Source organism: Staurois parvus, unplaced genomic scaffold, assembly GCF_062004578.1.
Source record: "Staurois parvus isolate SC_StPar_1 unplaced genomic scaffold, SC_StPar_1.0 ptg000389l, whole genome shotgun sequence".
In the NCBI taxonomy this organism is placed as follows: Eukaryota; Metazoa; Chordata; class Amphibia; order Anura; family Ranidae; genus Staurois; species Staurois parvus.
In genome coordinates this window covers 98,161-116,170 of record NW_028318185.1, presented here as the reverse complement: position 1 = coordinate 116,170, position 18,010 = coordinate 98,161, and the positions used below count along the sequence as shown (strand labels likewise).

At 43.0% G+C, this 18,010-nt stretch overlaps 1 protein-coding gene across 4 annotated transcripts in view; it reads left to right on the top strand.

The window, feature by feature from the left end:
• ASAP1 (ArfGAP with SH3 domain, ankyrin repeat and PH domain 1) overlaps positions 1-18,010 on the top strand; it is a 491,182-nt gene that overhangs the window by 375,018 nt on the left and 98,154 nt on the right. For all 4 annotated transcript variants that reach the window (XM_089685927.1, XM_089685924.1, XM_089685928.1 and 1 more), the window contains one exon: positions 1,729-1,798. In XM_089685927.1, coding sequence (XP_089542053.1) covers positions 1,729-1,798 — 70 coding nt within the window. The remainder of the gene's footprint in view (positions 1-1,728; positions 1,799-18,010) is intronic.

Below are 18,010 nucleotides of genomic sequence, written 5' to 3'. Positions count from 1 at the left end.
GCCTAAAAGTGAGCAGAGTAGGCAATAGTCTGATAAATTGGGGTAGAGAATTCTAGAGGATGGGGGAAGCTCTGGAGAAGTCCTTCAGACGAGCATGGGAGGAGACAAGGGAGCTAGAGAGCGGGAGTTCGTGCGAGGAGCGGAGAGTACGGTTTGGGTGATATTTGGAGACAAGACTGGTGATGTAATTTGGGGCAGAGTTATAAATTGCTTTATATGAAATTGCTGTTATCCTTCAGCATTGTTATCCTTATGCCTTTCTGCTATAAACATAATATTTCCAAAGGTTTGTGAACATCTCACCATCACACCTACATAACCATATTGGACATCTCATTCCAAAACCAGATGTATAAAATAAAGCACACGGCCATGCACTCTCCACTGACAGGCATTAGAATACAAAGACACTTTAGTCAATTCTGTGCGTTCATCCTGGTCGCAATAGCTTTGCAGAAGGCCCTTTTCTGTCGCCAAATGACTGTGCCCTTGTGTACAAAGCCAGCTCCATACAGACGTGGTTGTTGTGGAGGAACTTCAGTGTCCTGAACAGAGCTCTAACCTCAACCCTACTGAACAACTATAGGCTGAATGGAAATGCCAATTGCATGCCACATCTCTTCATCCAATATCAGTACCTGAACGTTCAAATGCTGTTTTGGTTGAATGGTAACAAATCTTGTGGAAAGCCTTCTCAGAAGAGTTGACAGTTTTAGCCACAAAAGTGGTCTATTCCATATCAATGCCCATGGTTTTGGTATGGGTTGTCCATACAGGCTCATATAGGTGTGATAATCTGCTGTCCGCAAACTTTTGCCCATATATCATAGCAAGTAAGAATTGTCCACTACTGGTCCGCAGTTTTCACTCTAACCACCCCTCAGTGAGCACCATCATAGTGACAACACAAAATATTTATGATTCCAGCTTACCCGGGTCTTTCCCTGGCTTTGGTAGACAACACAAAATCTTACTTCAAATTTTGGATCTAATGCCCTTATTACACGTGGTGGACTTTGTTAGTATTAGCAGGAGATGCAATCACAGTTCCCCAGCTAATCAGAGGGAGCAGGTTGTTGTCTGCTCAGTTTATGCAGAGTGGACACAGACAGAGACTGCTCTGCTGTATGGACGGTCAGGCATAAACAGACTCCACTTACACCTGACTGCCCTTCAATCTGATCCCCCTAGACAGTAGACAGTTTGTTTACACCCACCAGTCCTTAGAGATACATGGACCATGCGATCAGGTCCTCCTGGAAAACTGACAGGTGGACCTGATCGGATCGCCTGTATGAAAAAGGCTTAAGGCAGCAGTGCCTTAGATGATCTCAAACTGTAGATATATAGCGATTGAACATCAGAACAGGAATGCCCAGATACAGTCACATGTCAAGTAGTGCACTGTATTTTTCCATAGGAATTCAAGGCAAAAGGTACATTTTTACCTTGCTAGGTTCTCTGGATGTAGATGCTAGATGTTCTAGATGTTTCCTGGCACACTTAGCTAGTCAGCACAGAATACAAAAAATAACCTGGGTGATTTTCTTACATCTTATGGTAATTACTAAAGGAGAATATTGTAATTATTAAATGATAATATACATTCCAGGAAATGGGGCAGAGATCACTTATGTTCCCCAGGACCAGAACTCCAGGGTACTGTGAGCAGTTGAAGCTGATGTTCTTTATCCTACCATATAATTGTGTAATATTTTTATGTTTTAGGTTACGAAAAGTTTGGCAGAGAAGGAAGTGTACTGTAAAGAACGGAATCCTGACAATATCACACGCCACTGTAAGTTTGCTGGGGCTCCCTCAATTCTATGTACAGTATCTTTTCTTCACAAAATATGCATATATGCCTTTACATCGTCTATGGTAGGTTGCATATTTTAACTTTTGGTTTAAAGATATGTAAACATTTTGGTTCCTAGCACAGTCAGAAAACTGACCACAGTGTGCTCGCATGCCTGGTGTGGTTAGTTTTTAATAGGAAAGCGGGACTGGCAGGAACATCAGGGATTTCACATAAAGGAAGCACAGGATAGTTTTTCATACAAGTACATGGTACAGTAAGCACATATCAGGAACATAATATGTTGGGTTTACATATTGTTTAAGCTCCATGCCGGTATTTATTACAGGTACTTATATAGCGCCATCAATTTACGCAGCGATTTACATACTGTATATATATATTGTACACTCAGATCAGTCCCTAGCCCTCAAGGTGTGTACTATCTAAGGTCCCTAACTCACATTCATACATACACATACTAGGGCCAATTTTTGGGCAGCACAGTGGCTAAATGCTTAGCACTTCCGCCTGGCAGTGCTAGGGTTGTTGGTTCAAATGTTGGTTCAAATCCCAACCACGGCACCACTTGCCTGGAGTTTGCATGTTCTCCCTGTGTCTGTGTGGGTTTCCTCCGGGTACTCCAGTTTCCTCTCACACTCCAAAGACATGCTGGTAGGTTAATTGGCTCCCGTCTAAATTGGCCCTAGTATGTGTATGTATGAATGTGAGTGAGGGACCTTCGATTGTAAGCTTCTTGAGGGTTAGGGACTGATGTGAATGCACTACGTGTGTGTGTGTGCGTGTGTGCGTGTGTGTGTGTGTGTGTGTGTAAGCACTGCATAAACTGATGGCGCTATACAAGTATCTGTAATTAAGTAATTAATTTAGACAGGATCCAATTAAACAACTCATCTGAATGAAGCTACAATGCAACTAGTGTCAGTATCTTAATTTGACTTGATATTTAGCCTTTTTTGCAGTCCCCGGTATAGCAACATGCAGGCATGGAGAAAAAGGAGCTAATCCGGTGTGCTGCATGAAACATACTTATAGGCGGAGAGAGCAGAAGGAGCGGAGAGATGACTGACTTCATCAGGCTTCTGCTGCTCTTTCAGTGTTCAATTAGCTGACTGAGGGAAGAGATTTATCCTTATTCTCTCCAACGGAGCCTTGGATAGCACTAAAAACCTGACAAAGATTCTAACCCATCCTTACTCTATCCAAAACTGAAAAAAATGTTTTGGCAGAACATACCGGACTATATTATTGAGGAAAAACCTGCAGAATTGCACTTACAAGAGAAGTGGATTTTGGTAAGCTTCTTAAAAGCACAAAGAATTGCTCTATCATCAGCAGAAGACCAGGGCCCATCTAACATGGCTCAGGTGTGGAGGGAGGATGGCCACTGTGTGCTGTAGGTGAGATTAAAGCATACTCCTGGTTCACATATATGTGGCCGTGCAGGCAACGTTTTGTGTGGGCACGACAGCCCCTTCATTTGAATGGACTCCCGTGCCCCCTGACACGCAGGGAAGAAGTCCCTGTACTTCTTCTGAAAACGCAGCCCGCATGGGAACCTTGGTTCCCAGTACGGTTGCGTTTTCCAGTGCGGGCGGTGTACCATTAGAACTAATGGCACCCTCCCACGGGTCCGCATTCCTCTGTGCGGGTGGTGCGGCTGCACTGATTTGCGTGCGGATCCACAGCCGCACCACCTGAACATATGTAAACCTAGCCTGAAATACATACAGTTGTGTTCAAAATAATAGCAGTCAGACATCACTAACCTGATCAATCACTGTTTTTGGTAGAAATGATATTTCTACATGGCAAATAATTTCCTAGCAGGTGTAGTAGAGTAATAGAAATCCAACAGACCCAACAGTCATGACATGCATGCTGCTGATTCTGTGTCATTGAATCACTAATTGAAAGGGGCATGTTCAAAATAATAGCAGTGTGGAGTTCTATTAGTGAGGTCATTCATTCTTTGAAAAACAGGTGGCAATTATTGCCCTTATATAAGGAAGGAAGGCAGCAAATGTTGTACATGCTGGTTACAGTGCATTTCTCTCTGAAATTCCGAGGAAAATGGGTCGTTACAGACATTGTTCAGAATAACAGCGTACCTTGATTAAAAAGTTGATTGGAGAGGGGAAAACATATAAAAAAGTGCAGAAAATGATCGGCTGCTCAGCTAAAATGATCGCAAATGCTTTAAAATGGCAAGCAAAACCTGAAAGACGTGGAAGAAAGCGAAAAACTACCATTCGAATGGACAGCCAAAATGGCAAGGACTCAGCCAACAATCAGCTCCAGGAAGATGAAAGAAGGTGTGACGTTCCCTGTGAGTACTGTTACAATTAGAAGACGCCTATGTGAAGCCAAGCTATCTGCAAGAAGCCCCCGCAAAGTCCCACTGGTGAAAAAAAAGACGTGCTGAAGAGGTTACAATTTGCCAAAGAGCACATTGACTGGCCTAAAGAGAAATGGCGCAACATTTTGTGGACTGATGAAAGTAAGATTGTTCTTTTTGGGTCTAGTGGCCGGAGACAGTTTGTCAGACGACCCCCAAATACTGAATTCAAGCCACAGTACACTGTGAAGACAGTGAAGCATGGTGGTGCAAGTATCATGATATGGGGATGTTTCTCATACTGCGGTGTTGGGCCTATTTATCGCATACCAGGGATCATGGATCAGTTTGAATACATCAGAATACTTGAAGAGGTTATGCTGAAGCGGAAATGCCCTTGAAATGGGTGTTCCAACAAGACAACAACCCCAAACACACCAGTAAACGTGCAACATCTTGGTTCCAGACCAACAAGATTGATGTTATGGAGTGGCCAGCCCAATCCCTGGATCTTAATCCAATAGAAAACTTGTGGGGTGACATCAAAAATGCCGTTTCTGAGGCAAAACCAAGAAATAGAGAAGAACTGTGGAATGTGGTCCAATCATCCTGGGCTGGAATACCTGTTCACAGGGGCCAGAAGTTGGGTGACTCCATGCAACACAGATGTACAGCAGTTCTCAGAAACAGTGCGACTACAACCAAATATTTAATAAGTGATTCAAAGGAAAGCAAAATCTTCAAACATTTTTCAGTTTATATAGTGAATGTTTGAGTTTGTAAAGAAGAATACAAACACTGCTATTTTTTTGAAACGTCTAATATTCACTTTTCTTCAATTTTTTTAGAGGAACAACACAAATTTGATCTATTTTTCTTCATGTTTTGATTTGGAATAGAATGTGTCGTTTTCCCAATCCATTTGTGTGTATGGAAATAAAAGCTATTAGAAGGATTTTGAGCTTTATTCACTTTTTTCAACACACTGCTATTATTTTGAACACAACTGTAAATGTCTATTTGAAAAAAAACACAATCAAGAAAAATGCATCATTGCCATACAGATAGTGTCTCTAGTGGGCGTTTGAACACATGACACCCATACTGCAAGGCATCTACGCTAACCAATAAAGCGCCATGCTGGCCATTTGACAGCTCTGTGGGATGGCGTCCTCAATGGAAAAAGTAGCTTCCTTCCTGTTTTGCCATTACTACAAAATAAATCTGCTGATAGACCCATATCACATGTTCTGATGAAAATATATTTACTTGATGAAGCAGATTCTCTTTGCCATCACAGATCAACAGCTGACAGGAGTTGGCAGACAGTTTAGAGCTGACAACAATTAGCCAGTCACTCAGACAAGTCAGCCTACTAATACATTCTGTCTAAGCAGCTGCTCGCACAGATAACATGCGGAGAGGTCCTGGAGGAGCCTGTTACGCCTGGCTTTTGTCTGGTGTCACAATAATGTTCTCAGCAACGATTTAGTGGTGGCACAAAATCTCACTCACTCGGGGGGTGTGAAAAGAAGTTTTCTAACACTTATTTGCAATTTACACTTGCTTCCTTGCCTGCAACACTTGACGTAATGACCTATGTGTAAGACACAAGAATCCGTGACAGTGCTCATTTGTCTGCTGCTGTTATATGCAGTCTGGGACTTCCCAGCATCTGTTCAGCTACAAGTCCTGTGATCCCTCCGAAAAACGGTAACTTGCCAGGGATTGTGCAGCTAGTAGTTCAGACTAGGAGGTTCACACTAATGCGGTGCTGTAGACTCCGCAATCCGTATACATTTTCCTCAGCGCATTCCAATCACACTGCCCTTGCAATCTGCAGCAGGTGTCAGTGCAATGTTATCGACACCCCAAACGCAGGTTGCAAACACACTGTTTGCCTGCACCGGATCGCATGGTACGAAATGACCATGCAATCTGGTTGTAGCATAGTTCCAAAATTGCTGCATGCATTTGTATGCATCTAAATGCAGCATTTTAGGAATCTGGGCCATACACTCAGCTGTGTCTACAAATAAAAATGTGCGCTGCATTTAGCGGCATACAAAAAACAAAAGCAGGAGATAGCTGCACCTGGGACCATACATATCTGCAGATTTTACATGTGTAGGTGTACAAATGCATAACCGCATACACACGTAAAGTCATTAGAAGAATTGTACATACAGTATCTCCGAGAAGTGAGTCCACCCCTCACATTTTTGTAAATATTTTATTCTATCTTTTCATGTGACAACACTGAAGAAATGACAGTTTGCTACAATGTGACGTAGTGAGTGTACAGCTTGTATAAAATGTAAATTTCCTGTCCCCTCAAAATAACTCCACAAACACCACCATTAATGTCTAAACTGCTGGCAACAAAAGTGAGTACACCCCTAAGTGACAAGGTCCAAATTGGGCCCAAAGTGTCAATATTTTGTGTGGCCGCCATTATTTTCCAGCACTGCCTTAACCCTTTTGGGCATGGAGTTCACCAGAGCTTCACAGGTTGCCACTGGAGTCTTCTTCCACTCCTCCATGAAGACATCACAGAGCTGGTGGATGTTAGAGACCTTGCGCTCCTCCACTTTCTGTTTTGAGGATGCCTCACAGATGCTCAATAGGGCTTATGTCTGGAGACATGCTTGGCCAGTCCATCACCTTTACCCTCAGCTTTTTTAGCAAGGCAGTGGTCATCTCGGAGGTGTGTTTGGGGTCCTGATCACGTTAGAATACTGCCCTGTGGCCCAGTCCCTGAAGGGAGGGGATCATGCTCTGCTTCAGTATGTCACAGTACATGTTGGCATTCATGGTTCCCTCAATGAACTGTAGCTCCCCAGTGCCGGCAGCACTCATGCAGCCCCAGACCATGACACTCCCACCACCATGCTTGACTGTAGGCAAGACACACTTGTCTTTGTACTCCTCACCTGGTTGTCGCCACACACGCTTGACACCATCTGAACCAAATCAGTTTATCTTGGTGTCATCAGACCAGAGGACATGGTTCCAGTAATCCCTGTACTTAGTCTGCTTGTCTTCAGCAAACTGTTTTCAGGCTTTCTTGTGCATCTTTAGAAGAGGCTTCCTTTTGGGATGACAGCCATGCAGGCAAATTTGATGCAGTGTGCGGCGTATGGTCTGAGCACTGACAGCCTGACCCCCCCCCCCCCCCCCCCCCTTCAACCTCTGCAGCAATGCTGGCAGCATTCATACATCTATTTCCCAAAGACAACCTCTGGATACGACGCTGAGCACGTGCACTCAAATTCTTTGATTGACACTGGAGAGGCCTGTTCTGTGTGGAACCTGTCCTGTTAAACCGCTGTATGGTCTTAGCCACCGTGCTGCAGCTCAGTTTCAGGGTCTTGGCAATCTTCTTATAGCGTAGGTCATCTTTATGTAGAACAACAATTCTTTTTTTCAGACCGTCAGAGAGTTCTTTGCCATGAGGTGCCATGTATGGGCAGCACAGTGGCTAAATGGTTAGCACTTCTGCCTGGCAGTACTAGGGTCGTCGGTTCAAATCCCAACCACGGTACCACCTGGCTGGAGTTTGCATGTTCTCCCTGTGCCTGCGTGGGTTTCCTCTGGGTACTCCAGTTTCCTTCCCCACTCCAAAGACATGCTGGTAGGGTAATTGGCTCCTGTCTAAATTGGCCCTAATATGTGTATGTATGAATGTGAGTTGTGGACTTTAGATTGTACACCCCTTGAGGGTTAGGGACTGATGTGAATATACAATATATGTATGTGAAGCGCTGCGTAAGTTGACGGCGCTATAGAAGTACCTGAAATAAATAAAAATGTTGAACTTCCAGTGACCAGTATGAGAGAGTGAGAGCGATAACACACCAGCTCCCCATTCACACCTGAGACCTTGTTACACTAACAAATCACATGACACCGAGGAGGGAAAATGGCTAATTGGGCCCAATTTGGACCTTGTCACTTAGGGGTGTACTCACTTTTGTTGCCAGCGGTTTAGACATTAATGGCTGTGTGTTGAGTTATTTTGAGGGGACAGCAAATTTACATGTTATACAAGCTGTACACTCACTACGTCACATTGTAGCAAAGTGTCATTTCTTCAGTGTTGTCACATGAAAAGATAGAATCAAATATATACAGAAATGTGAGGGGTGGACTGGATCTGGGAGATACTGTATCTAGACATGCTTATACATGAGTGCTTGAAGTGTGTGTTTTATGCAGGATCTTCTGTTAGCTCTGCCAGCAGGAACCTGTGTTCCATGCAGAAAATGCTCTTATGTCCGTGTGAATAAATTCTTCATGCACATTTAGACGGGTAATGAGACCTGTCCTCAATGCTGAGCCACTTTTTCTGTGTGTGCATCCACCTGTGAGCTCTATCCGTTCAGATTCATGCACCCACAAATTTTAAAATGCGACTGTGTCCGTGCAGCTGCTGCGACTGAATCCATTTCTGTGTGCTGCTTGTGTGCAGCTTCTAGCAGCTCCGCACGGAGGAATGAGCCTTTAATGTGAAATGTTCTGTAACACGTACTAACCATCCCGAGCTGCAGCACATTACAGTTAACCGGAATAGATTACTTTTTGCACAACATCATTAAAGTGTGGTAGTTGTGTGTTTTTCTGAACATGTTTTCAGCCGTCTCTGTAGTTTATCGTATTTTCTCCTGTAGCGTTTTATGTTTGTTCACTCTTTCCTTGTTTTTTTTTTTTTAACACGTTAATTTTGTGTTCTTTAATCATTCAGTGTTCCATACAAAGCCTGCCATTAATTATGCATTAACGGCACACCGCGATAATAGACTTTAACGCACAATTATGGTAACAGCCAGACTCCTTAACCAATAGGTGATTTTTCTTTCCAGTGTTTAAATGAGTACCTGTCAAACCACGAGCTGCAAGAAAATAGTAAATGCATCAGCAGATAAATGAGTCTCAGTGCTGCCTCTTTTACCTGGTAAAACTGTGGGCTTAAAGCAGAACTTTACCCATAACAGTTTGATAACAATGAATGTTCTTTTACAAAATACATACAGTCAGGTCCATAAATATTGGGACATCGACACAACCACAACTCTATACACCACCACAATGGATTTGAAATGAAACGAACAAGATGTGCTTTAACTGCAGACTGTCAGCTTTAATTTGAGGGTATTTACATCCAAATCAGGTGAACGGTGTAGGAATTACTACAGTTTGCATATGTGCCTCCCACTTGTTAAGGGACCAAAAGTAATGGGACAATTGGCTTCTCAGCTGTTCCATGGCCAGGTGTGTGTTATTCCCCCATTATCCCAATTACAATGAGCAGATAAAAGGTCCAGAGTTCATTTCAAGTGTGCTATTTGCATTTGGAATCTGTTGCTGTCAACTCTCAAGATGAGATCCAAAGAGCTGTCACTATCAATGAAGCAAGCCATCATTAGGCTGAAAAAACAAAACAAACCCATCAGAGAGAGAGCAAAAACATTAGGCGTGGCCAAAACAACTGTTTGGAACATTCTTAAAAAGAAGGAACACACCGGTGAGCTCAGCAACACCAAAAGACCCGGAAGACCACGGAAAAGCACATCTTGTTTGTTTCATTTCAAATCCATTGTGGTGGTGTATAGAGCCAAAAATGTTAGAATTGTGTCGATGTCCCAATATTTATGGACCGGACTGTACATTCCACATTAATAATTATGCTACTAAAATTAATGTGTGCTGTAAATTTCCACCAGCTACTGTTTCTTCTTGTTGGAAGCCACCATTTTGTTGAAGCCCACAGTAGCCACTTCCTTGTTGAAAACGCTACCCTCTTTTTAGTCTCAAAAACTATATGCCACTTTCTACAATTTAAATATGTATGTTTCCAGCCTTGAATGCATATTTTAGCTCAGCTAGAGAGGAAGGCTGACAGAAACATTAACAGTGCTAACAAAGGGGGAAGTCCTCTTGTTGGTGGGACTTTAACGGCATAATGCTCTTATATGATAAACTTGAACAATTCAAAAGTTCAAAAGATATGCAGTTGTATTTTTACAATCTTGAAAAACAAACATAAAGCTACAATATAAATGATGGCGGTGTCATCAAAGATGGTATTTCCAATATAAAAGTGGGTCATGCAGAGATCACACTTGATGTGTTTAGAGACCAACGGCAATCTCTTCCTCAGAAGTACTCAAGAAGACATGACACATGGTCCCATGTGGGGTAAGAACCGCCAAGGAATTAAAAACTTATTTTCCATGAACACAGCCAAGGACTCCTCATATACCTCTGGCAGGAATGATAGAACAGGAGATGAAAGAAAAAGAAAAAACAGCAGAGGATAGACACCGCTCAAACGCCTCCTGAAGGGGCCCCGCCCAACTGCACCAGCAACAAGACCGCTTGCTCGCTGATGCTGATAGGGTACTATAGGAGTGCGAGGCGATGACTAAAAAAATCGCATAAGGAAGTGTTGGTAGCAATCAAGACCAGGATATAGAAGACAAACTGCTGCAAAGTTATATATGAGGTTTGTCAGACGAAGTGCACACGATGGCTGTGTTTTTTAAGATTGTAAAAATAAAACTGCATATCTTTTAAACTTTTGAATTGTTCAAGTTTATCATAGAAGAGAATTGTGCTGTTAAAGTCCCACCAACAAGAGGACTTCCCCCTTTTTATTCTTTGGGGATGATGGCACCCCTTGTATCATATCCCTTTCCCTCTTTAACAGTGCTAAGGTTCACAGTTCACGTAGGCACAATGCCAAGAATACAGAGCTACTGAGCATGTGCAGAATAGGGTGAGACCATGCATTACTGGATTTTAAAAAGTATAGGCATTTATTTTTAAAGTTTTACATAGCTATACCTGCAAGAGGGACCAGCCTGAAGTGATCTATCAGACCTTTTCTGGCTAAAGCAGTGATCAGTCAGTGCATGCACTATGGTATCAAAATGTGGGCTTATAGTGTCAATAGAAAATACTCCTAACCAGGGGTGGACTCATCATTTGGAAACTCGGGCACTTCCCGAGGGCCCGGGGTCAGTAGGGGGCCCCATGAGATGCCCCTGGTACCTTTTTCATAGGCTTTTTTGAGTTTGGGCAAGGACACGAGGGTCCCATGATCCCCTATTGCCCGGGGGCCCCATGAGTTGTCAGTCCGTCCCTGCTCCTAACCACGTCACTCCCCTGAGACCTCAAAAGTAAAAAAAGCTAAGAGATTTCCCAAATACTTCATTGAACCCAGCTAAGCATTTTTCTTCTCTATCGGGCGCAGTGTCTTTAATGTTAATAATGAAACCACCGTGGATCATTAATCAGTATGCATGTCAGCTGATTTGCTGTTTCTACCTAAGACTAGGTATACAGATATACCTAAGGCTCGATATACAGTTTGCATCGTATCCATTTTTGCAGTGCTTCTTGCGGTCCGTTTTGCGTTTTGTACATGCGATTTTGATGTGTTTTTTTTTTTCTTGTTACTAGGCAGATTAACCTCTTCACACCGGCCAAACGCAAAATGCGCGGCCTCCCGGCGTCCGGGCCTAGACACCAAGCGGCCACACATTTGCATTCTATTAGAAAAAGGACATATGTGCCGAGAGCGCACACCCTGCGTGCTGCCAGCACACATGTCCGGTAATCACAGAAAGGTCCCGATCTCCTCTTTCGATCAGGACCTTTCCCGATCATGTGACGGCGCGTCACGGCGGCCACATGACCCTAATCCCCGCCCCGCCTCCCAGCTTCTGAAACTCTTAAAGGGCCGGGAGGCGTTGGCATGAAAGGGGTTAATTTGCATTAAAAATACATTAAAAAAATACATTAAAAAACGCATCAAAAAGCACTACATGCTTTTCTGCAGCGTTTCCTTTGAAGTCTATAGAACCAAACATGCAACTTTTTGCGCTTAAAAAAAAAAAAGTCCCTGACCCTTTCCAAAAAATGCACCGGGTGAAAACGCGGAGATGTGAACGTGTCCCATAGGAAATCATGTTAAATGGACTGTTATTCCACAAATCTAGTTTACAGTTTGTGTTACTAGCATTATGTTTGTTACAAATAGAATATTTCTCCTGTAAATGCAATTTTAAACCTTGTTCACGCATACTGCAGTGACCTGCATTTTACTGCATTGGGAGAATGCAGGTCATCACAAGGACACACAGAAAACAATTGTTTTCTATGTGACCTGTTCACCTTACAACGCTGGTGTCATGTGCAATGTGTTGCGTTTAAAATGTATACATGCATTTTAACACAGCACATATAAATGCTCATCAACTCAGCATGTCTATTGAGGGGGGAAAAAAGGCTTTTTATTGCTTTGTCCCTTATGAGGACCCATACGTCAGGCATCTTAGAGGGGAAGTAGAAAGTGTGTTCTAATGACTGACTAATGAGTTGTTTCAATGGCAGGGTTTATAGAAATAGATGAGCAACATCATAAACCCTGCTAGAGGTTCCAAAGCCGCCCTTAAGTCTCACATTGTGTAAACAACTGATGCACCCAGTAGTGCTGTTTGGCTTGCCCCAATCTCCTCAATATAGGTAGCGCAATCACAACCATTAGGGCTGTTGCTCTTGACATCGCGTTTTCCATTGCCTCTCCAAACACAGAATTGCATTCACCTCTCTTTCTCTATTTTCCTCGTACTCCTTCTTTCAACCCACAAACAGAAAAAGGATTTGATGTCAGAGGAAATAACCTGCAAAATGCATAGCAATTTAACACATACAAAAATAGCGTGTCAGTGGAAGGCAACGCAGATCCATTTTTTGAGTATTTTCACACATTTTAATTCACATTTATGTGTGAATAGCAATGAACTCGATTTTCAGTTTCGCAAAGGATGTGACTGAAAATGTTTCAAAGCTTTTGTTTTCCAAAAATGAAACAGCAGTTCACTTTTATATTGTACGTCTTGGCTTCAGCCTGTAGAAGAGCAATATATGCAGCAAGCTTTTACAAAGCATTTGGATAGAAAGCTTCAACAACCTTTTTTCAAGGCTTTAAAGCACCCAGTGGGTTCATTGGTTCGTTACACTAGCAGTAGCACCCCGAAGAGTGGATCACTTTTTAGGGGGCTTTTGACAGACGGTGAGGAGGTGTTATGTCGCCTCTAAAGTGACCCCACTACCAGCATTTGCTGTGCTGACCCATTCACTTGAATGGGACATGTTCGGTGGTGGTGGTGGTGTTGGGCGGGGAGGTGTGTAGGGGAGTAGTCGGGGATCATTTTTTGCCACGATGCAACCATGGCATGTGTCCACCCCCCCCCCCCCCCCAATACAGCTGCTTTTGCAGCTCTGGGTTGCCTGTTTTTCCAGCCTCCCTACTGCAAGTGTAAGCTAGGATTTAGGCTTCAGCTTTAGGGGGGTAAACATAGATCCTAATGGGAGTTCTGACTACCGTACTTAAAGTTGAGAGCCTGTTTGTTTAAAGGGGGGGGTCGGCAGCCTGTCAACTGCGGGCAGGTGACGGGTATATCATGTACAGGTACCTGCACTGACAACCCCTGCCTTTTAGGTGCCGGTCCCTCTCCCCTCCTTCCCCCAGCCCCCTCCGCTGCTGCTGTCATCCTCAGTGCACAGCTCAGGATGGAAGGAGGAGCTGGCCAAATTAACTTTTCATATTAACCCACAGGTGATTGGTTGATAGGTCAGTCTTAGCAACCAATTACCAGCATGTTAACATGAAATGTTCATTTGGCCAGCTCCTCCTCCTGCCCTCCGTCCTGAACTGTGCACTGAGGATGACCGCAGCAGTGGAGGAGGCTGGAGGAAAGGGAGGGCAGAGGACACTAATGGGGGGGGAGGTGATGTGTAGAGGACATTGCTATGTCCACTACTGCCCTTTACATCACCCCGCCCCCCCACAGTAATGTCCTCTGCCCCCCCCCCCCTTTTCCCCCATAACAGTGACCTCTAGCCCCCTCCCTTCCCCCCCACCAGCAGTGTCCTCTTCCCTCCCATGGACAGGTATTTTAAAAATCTGAATTCCCAGCAAGTGGCCCCCTTTCTGCTCCCCCACACATCCTGGTGCCCTAAGGTAGCTGCCTAAGCAGCCACTTTAGGGCACCAGTGAGGCACAAAAATTCTAATCCCCAGCTACTTGCTGGGAGTTCAGATTTTTTAAATACCTGCCTTCCGACGATCCCCTTTATTGTCCTTCTGGAGCAGCTGAAAGCTGGCATCTTCTTCTCACCCTCCCACCAGCATACAGCTGCTGCAGGAGGAAAAATCCAGGGGATCGGTTCTAGTAAATGCTTCCCCCGCTGCCCCTCCCATCCTTGTTCCTCCTCTTTTCTGCTGTCTGACACCTCCCCCAAGTGCTCCCCTTTCAACAAGGCTCCTAAATTAAATTGTGAAAAATAATAAATTAAATTGTAAAAGTAAAATCTACTGTCACCATCCACTGCCCTGCTGACACCATCCTCTGTCTTGCTGACACCGTCCACTGCTCTACTGACTGACACCAACCTCTGCTCTACTGACTGGCACTGTCCATTTTTAAGGTAGGCTAAGTTTGTATTTTTACAGTGACATTTGTTTTATTATATTTTTCTACATTTTCTTTACTATTTAGTTGAGCCTTGTTAGTTCATTTCTTTTCTTTTTTTTTGAAATGGCGCTGAACCCCAGTGATCTTTGATCTCTTTCATGTTGTTCAGGTAGATCTCCATCTTTCAACGGTTGCCTACCCCTGGTTTAAAGTGATAGCACTTCCGCTAACATCTGCTTTTAATATATCGAAACTGGAACTGAAGGTCACTTTAAACCCTTTAACAAAGCCGCTAAAAGCTTTAACAATGCTCTGCAAAATCTTGGTATATACATTGCTCTTAAACACACTGAAGCCAGTACGTGCAAAGCATTAAGCCCCCATTCACCCCTGAGCGTTTTATTGTGCATTTTCTTGTATTTCCCTATGCTAGATAGCACTCAGCATCAAAAATTACTCTCTTCTATTCTGGCTTTGAGTTAGAAGCTCAATAAGCAAAAAAGTGCATGTGCTTAATTTGAGCTATGTTGTGCGTTTTTGGCCAGAGACTTTAATGTAATCACATGACACAGTCTTTTCTGCTTGTTTTTGCTCCTGAACAATTGCTATCCTTCTACTCTTCTCCCCTAAAACCAAAACACCTGAGCTTGCATACACTGAAAAAATGCTTCCCAATCATCTGATGATTTCTCAGCTCAGGCGTGCATGGGGACAAAGTTAAATCCTGTTAAAACCTATCTATCATTGATTGCACAGTGCAGTTCTGTCATCTCCTGCAACCAAACAATTATCTCCACCTTGTGATTACCCATGTATGTTTATGGCCATTGAGTTTATGGCTATTGAGAGAAAGGTGGTGGTGGGAAATGTCAAGAAAACTTCCAGTCATGACTGCTGAGACTGACAAAAACAAATTGTTCAATGGAAAATTGTGGTTTGGCTCAGACAAATGTTCTCTCCCCCAAGAATCATTATAGTTCATCCCAAGCATCAAATTGCATCACACCACAAGTTTTACACTATAACACTAGTGATCTCAAATTGAAGCCTGTGGACCAGATGCGGCTTTTTGCTTACCTTTGTCCTGCCTTTAGGGCAATATTCCTCACTGACACTGAAGGGGGGCAAAATTTTTCCCCCTGACAGGATTTATATGCAAAATAGGTGAGTTGGAAGCTTTGGTGCTTGAACAAAATTATGATTTAATTGGTATTGCGGAATCTTCGCTTCATTCTTCGCATGACTGGGCCAATAATATTCCTGGCTATGTTCTCTTTCGGAGAGGCAGAGTAAATAGGAAAGGTGGTGGTGTCTGTCTCTATGTGAGAAGTGATCTCAGAGCGAGTGTAAAAGAGGACCTAGTTGAGGGAGAGTGTGATGAGGTTGAAGCATTATGGATGGAACTGCACATGGGGGTGCGTACTACAAAGGTAATTATTGGAGTTTGTTATAGGCCTCCCAGTGTTAATGAGAAGGTGGAAACTCAGCTCCTTGCATAGATCGAAAGGCCTGGGACAGTGATAATAATGGGGGATTTTAACTACCCGGAAATTGACTGGAGTAATGGTACTGCAGGAACAGTTAAAGGGCAAACATTTTTAAACCTACTACAGGACAAATTTATGGTACAGTTCATAGAGGCCCCAACTAGGAATGATGCTCTGCTGGACCTGGTAATCTCAAACCATGCAGAGCTTATTACGAATGTCCATATAAAAGAACATCTGGGTAGCAGTGACCATAACATGATTTTGTTTATTGTTAGCTGTAAACAGCAAGCACATACAGGAAAAATAAAAATGCTAAATTTTAAGAGAGCTAATTTTCCAAAGCTGAGAGCTGCTCTCCAAGACTTATACTGAGAGGAAATATTGACATCAATGAACACAACACAGAAATGGGAGTTCTTCAAAAAGGCTGTATGTGAACACACTGCAAAATATATTCCCATGGGCAACAAGTTTAAAAGGCTAAAAATCAAACCTATATGGCTTACGGCCAAAGTTAAAATAGCTATAGATAATAAGAAAAGCGAATTTATTAAATATAAAATGAAGGAACGCTATCATCGTTTAAACATAATAAAGAATATAACAGAATATGCAAAAAGGAAATAAAGGCTGCAAAAATTTAAAACGAACGACTGATTGCAAAAGATAGCAGGACAAGCCCCCAAAAATTCTTCAAATATATAATAGTAAAAAGGTCCGGTCCGAGCATGTAGGCCTTTTACAAAATAATCTAGAGTGGGTAACTGGGGATAAAGAGAAGGCAAATTTATTAAATACCTTCTTCATCTCTGTATATACAAAGGAGCATGGGGGAGCTCTTGTCCATAATGGGCATGGTATTGACACAGCTCCAGATGATCCACATTGGTTCACAATTGATATGATCCAAAAATATTTAGACAGTATAAAGGGGAATAAAGCACCTGGACCGGATGGCATACACCCACGGGTCCTTAAAGAATTGAGCTCTGTCATTTCAAAGCCATTATTTCTAATTTTTAGGGGCTCTTTAATGACTGGCATAGTCGCACTGGATTGGCGTAAGGCCAATGTGGTTCCAATATTTAAAAAGGGGTCAAAATCTTTACCAAGTAATTATAGACCTGTTAGTTTAACTTCCATAGTTGGGAAGATACTGGAGAGTTTAATAAAAGACCACATAGATGTGTCCTTGCTGGTAAAAAAAAAAAAATATTTAAAGCAACGGACAGCATGGATTCATGAAAGACAGGAGTTGTGAAACAAATTTGATTTCTTTTTATGAGGAGGTGAGCAAAACCTTGTACAGAGGGGTGGCGGTGGACGTGGTATACTTGGACAGAGGGGTGGTGGTGGACGTGGTATACTTGGACAGAGGGGTGGCGGTGGACGTGGTATACTTGGATTTTGCAAAAGCGTTTACCACAGTTCCCCACACATGGCTAATGTGTAAGGTAAAGTCTACAGGCTTGGAAAAATCTGTATGTAAATGGATAGAAAACTGGCTAAAAGATCGTATCCAGAGAGTAGTGGTTAATGATTGATACTCTGAATGGTCTAGGGGTGTCAGTGGTGTACCCCAAGGTTCAGTGTTGGGACCCTTACTTTTTAATATATTTATAAATATAGGGTCTGAGATTAAAAATCCCATTTCAGTCTTTGCAGATGACACCAAGCTGTGCAGTGGAATAACGTCCTTACAGGATGTCTCCAACTTACAAGCCGACCTCAATGCACTGTTTAATTGGGCAACTATGTGGCAAATGAGGTTTAATGTTGATAAATGTAAGGTTCTGCACTTGGGGGCTAAGAATATGCATGCATCATACATACTAGGGGGGGTACAACTAGGGGAATCAATGGTGGAGAAGGATCTGGGG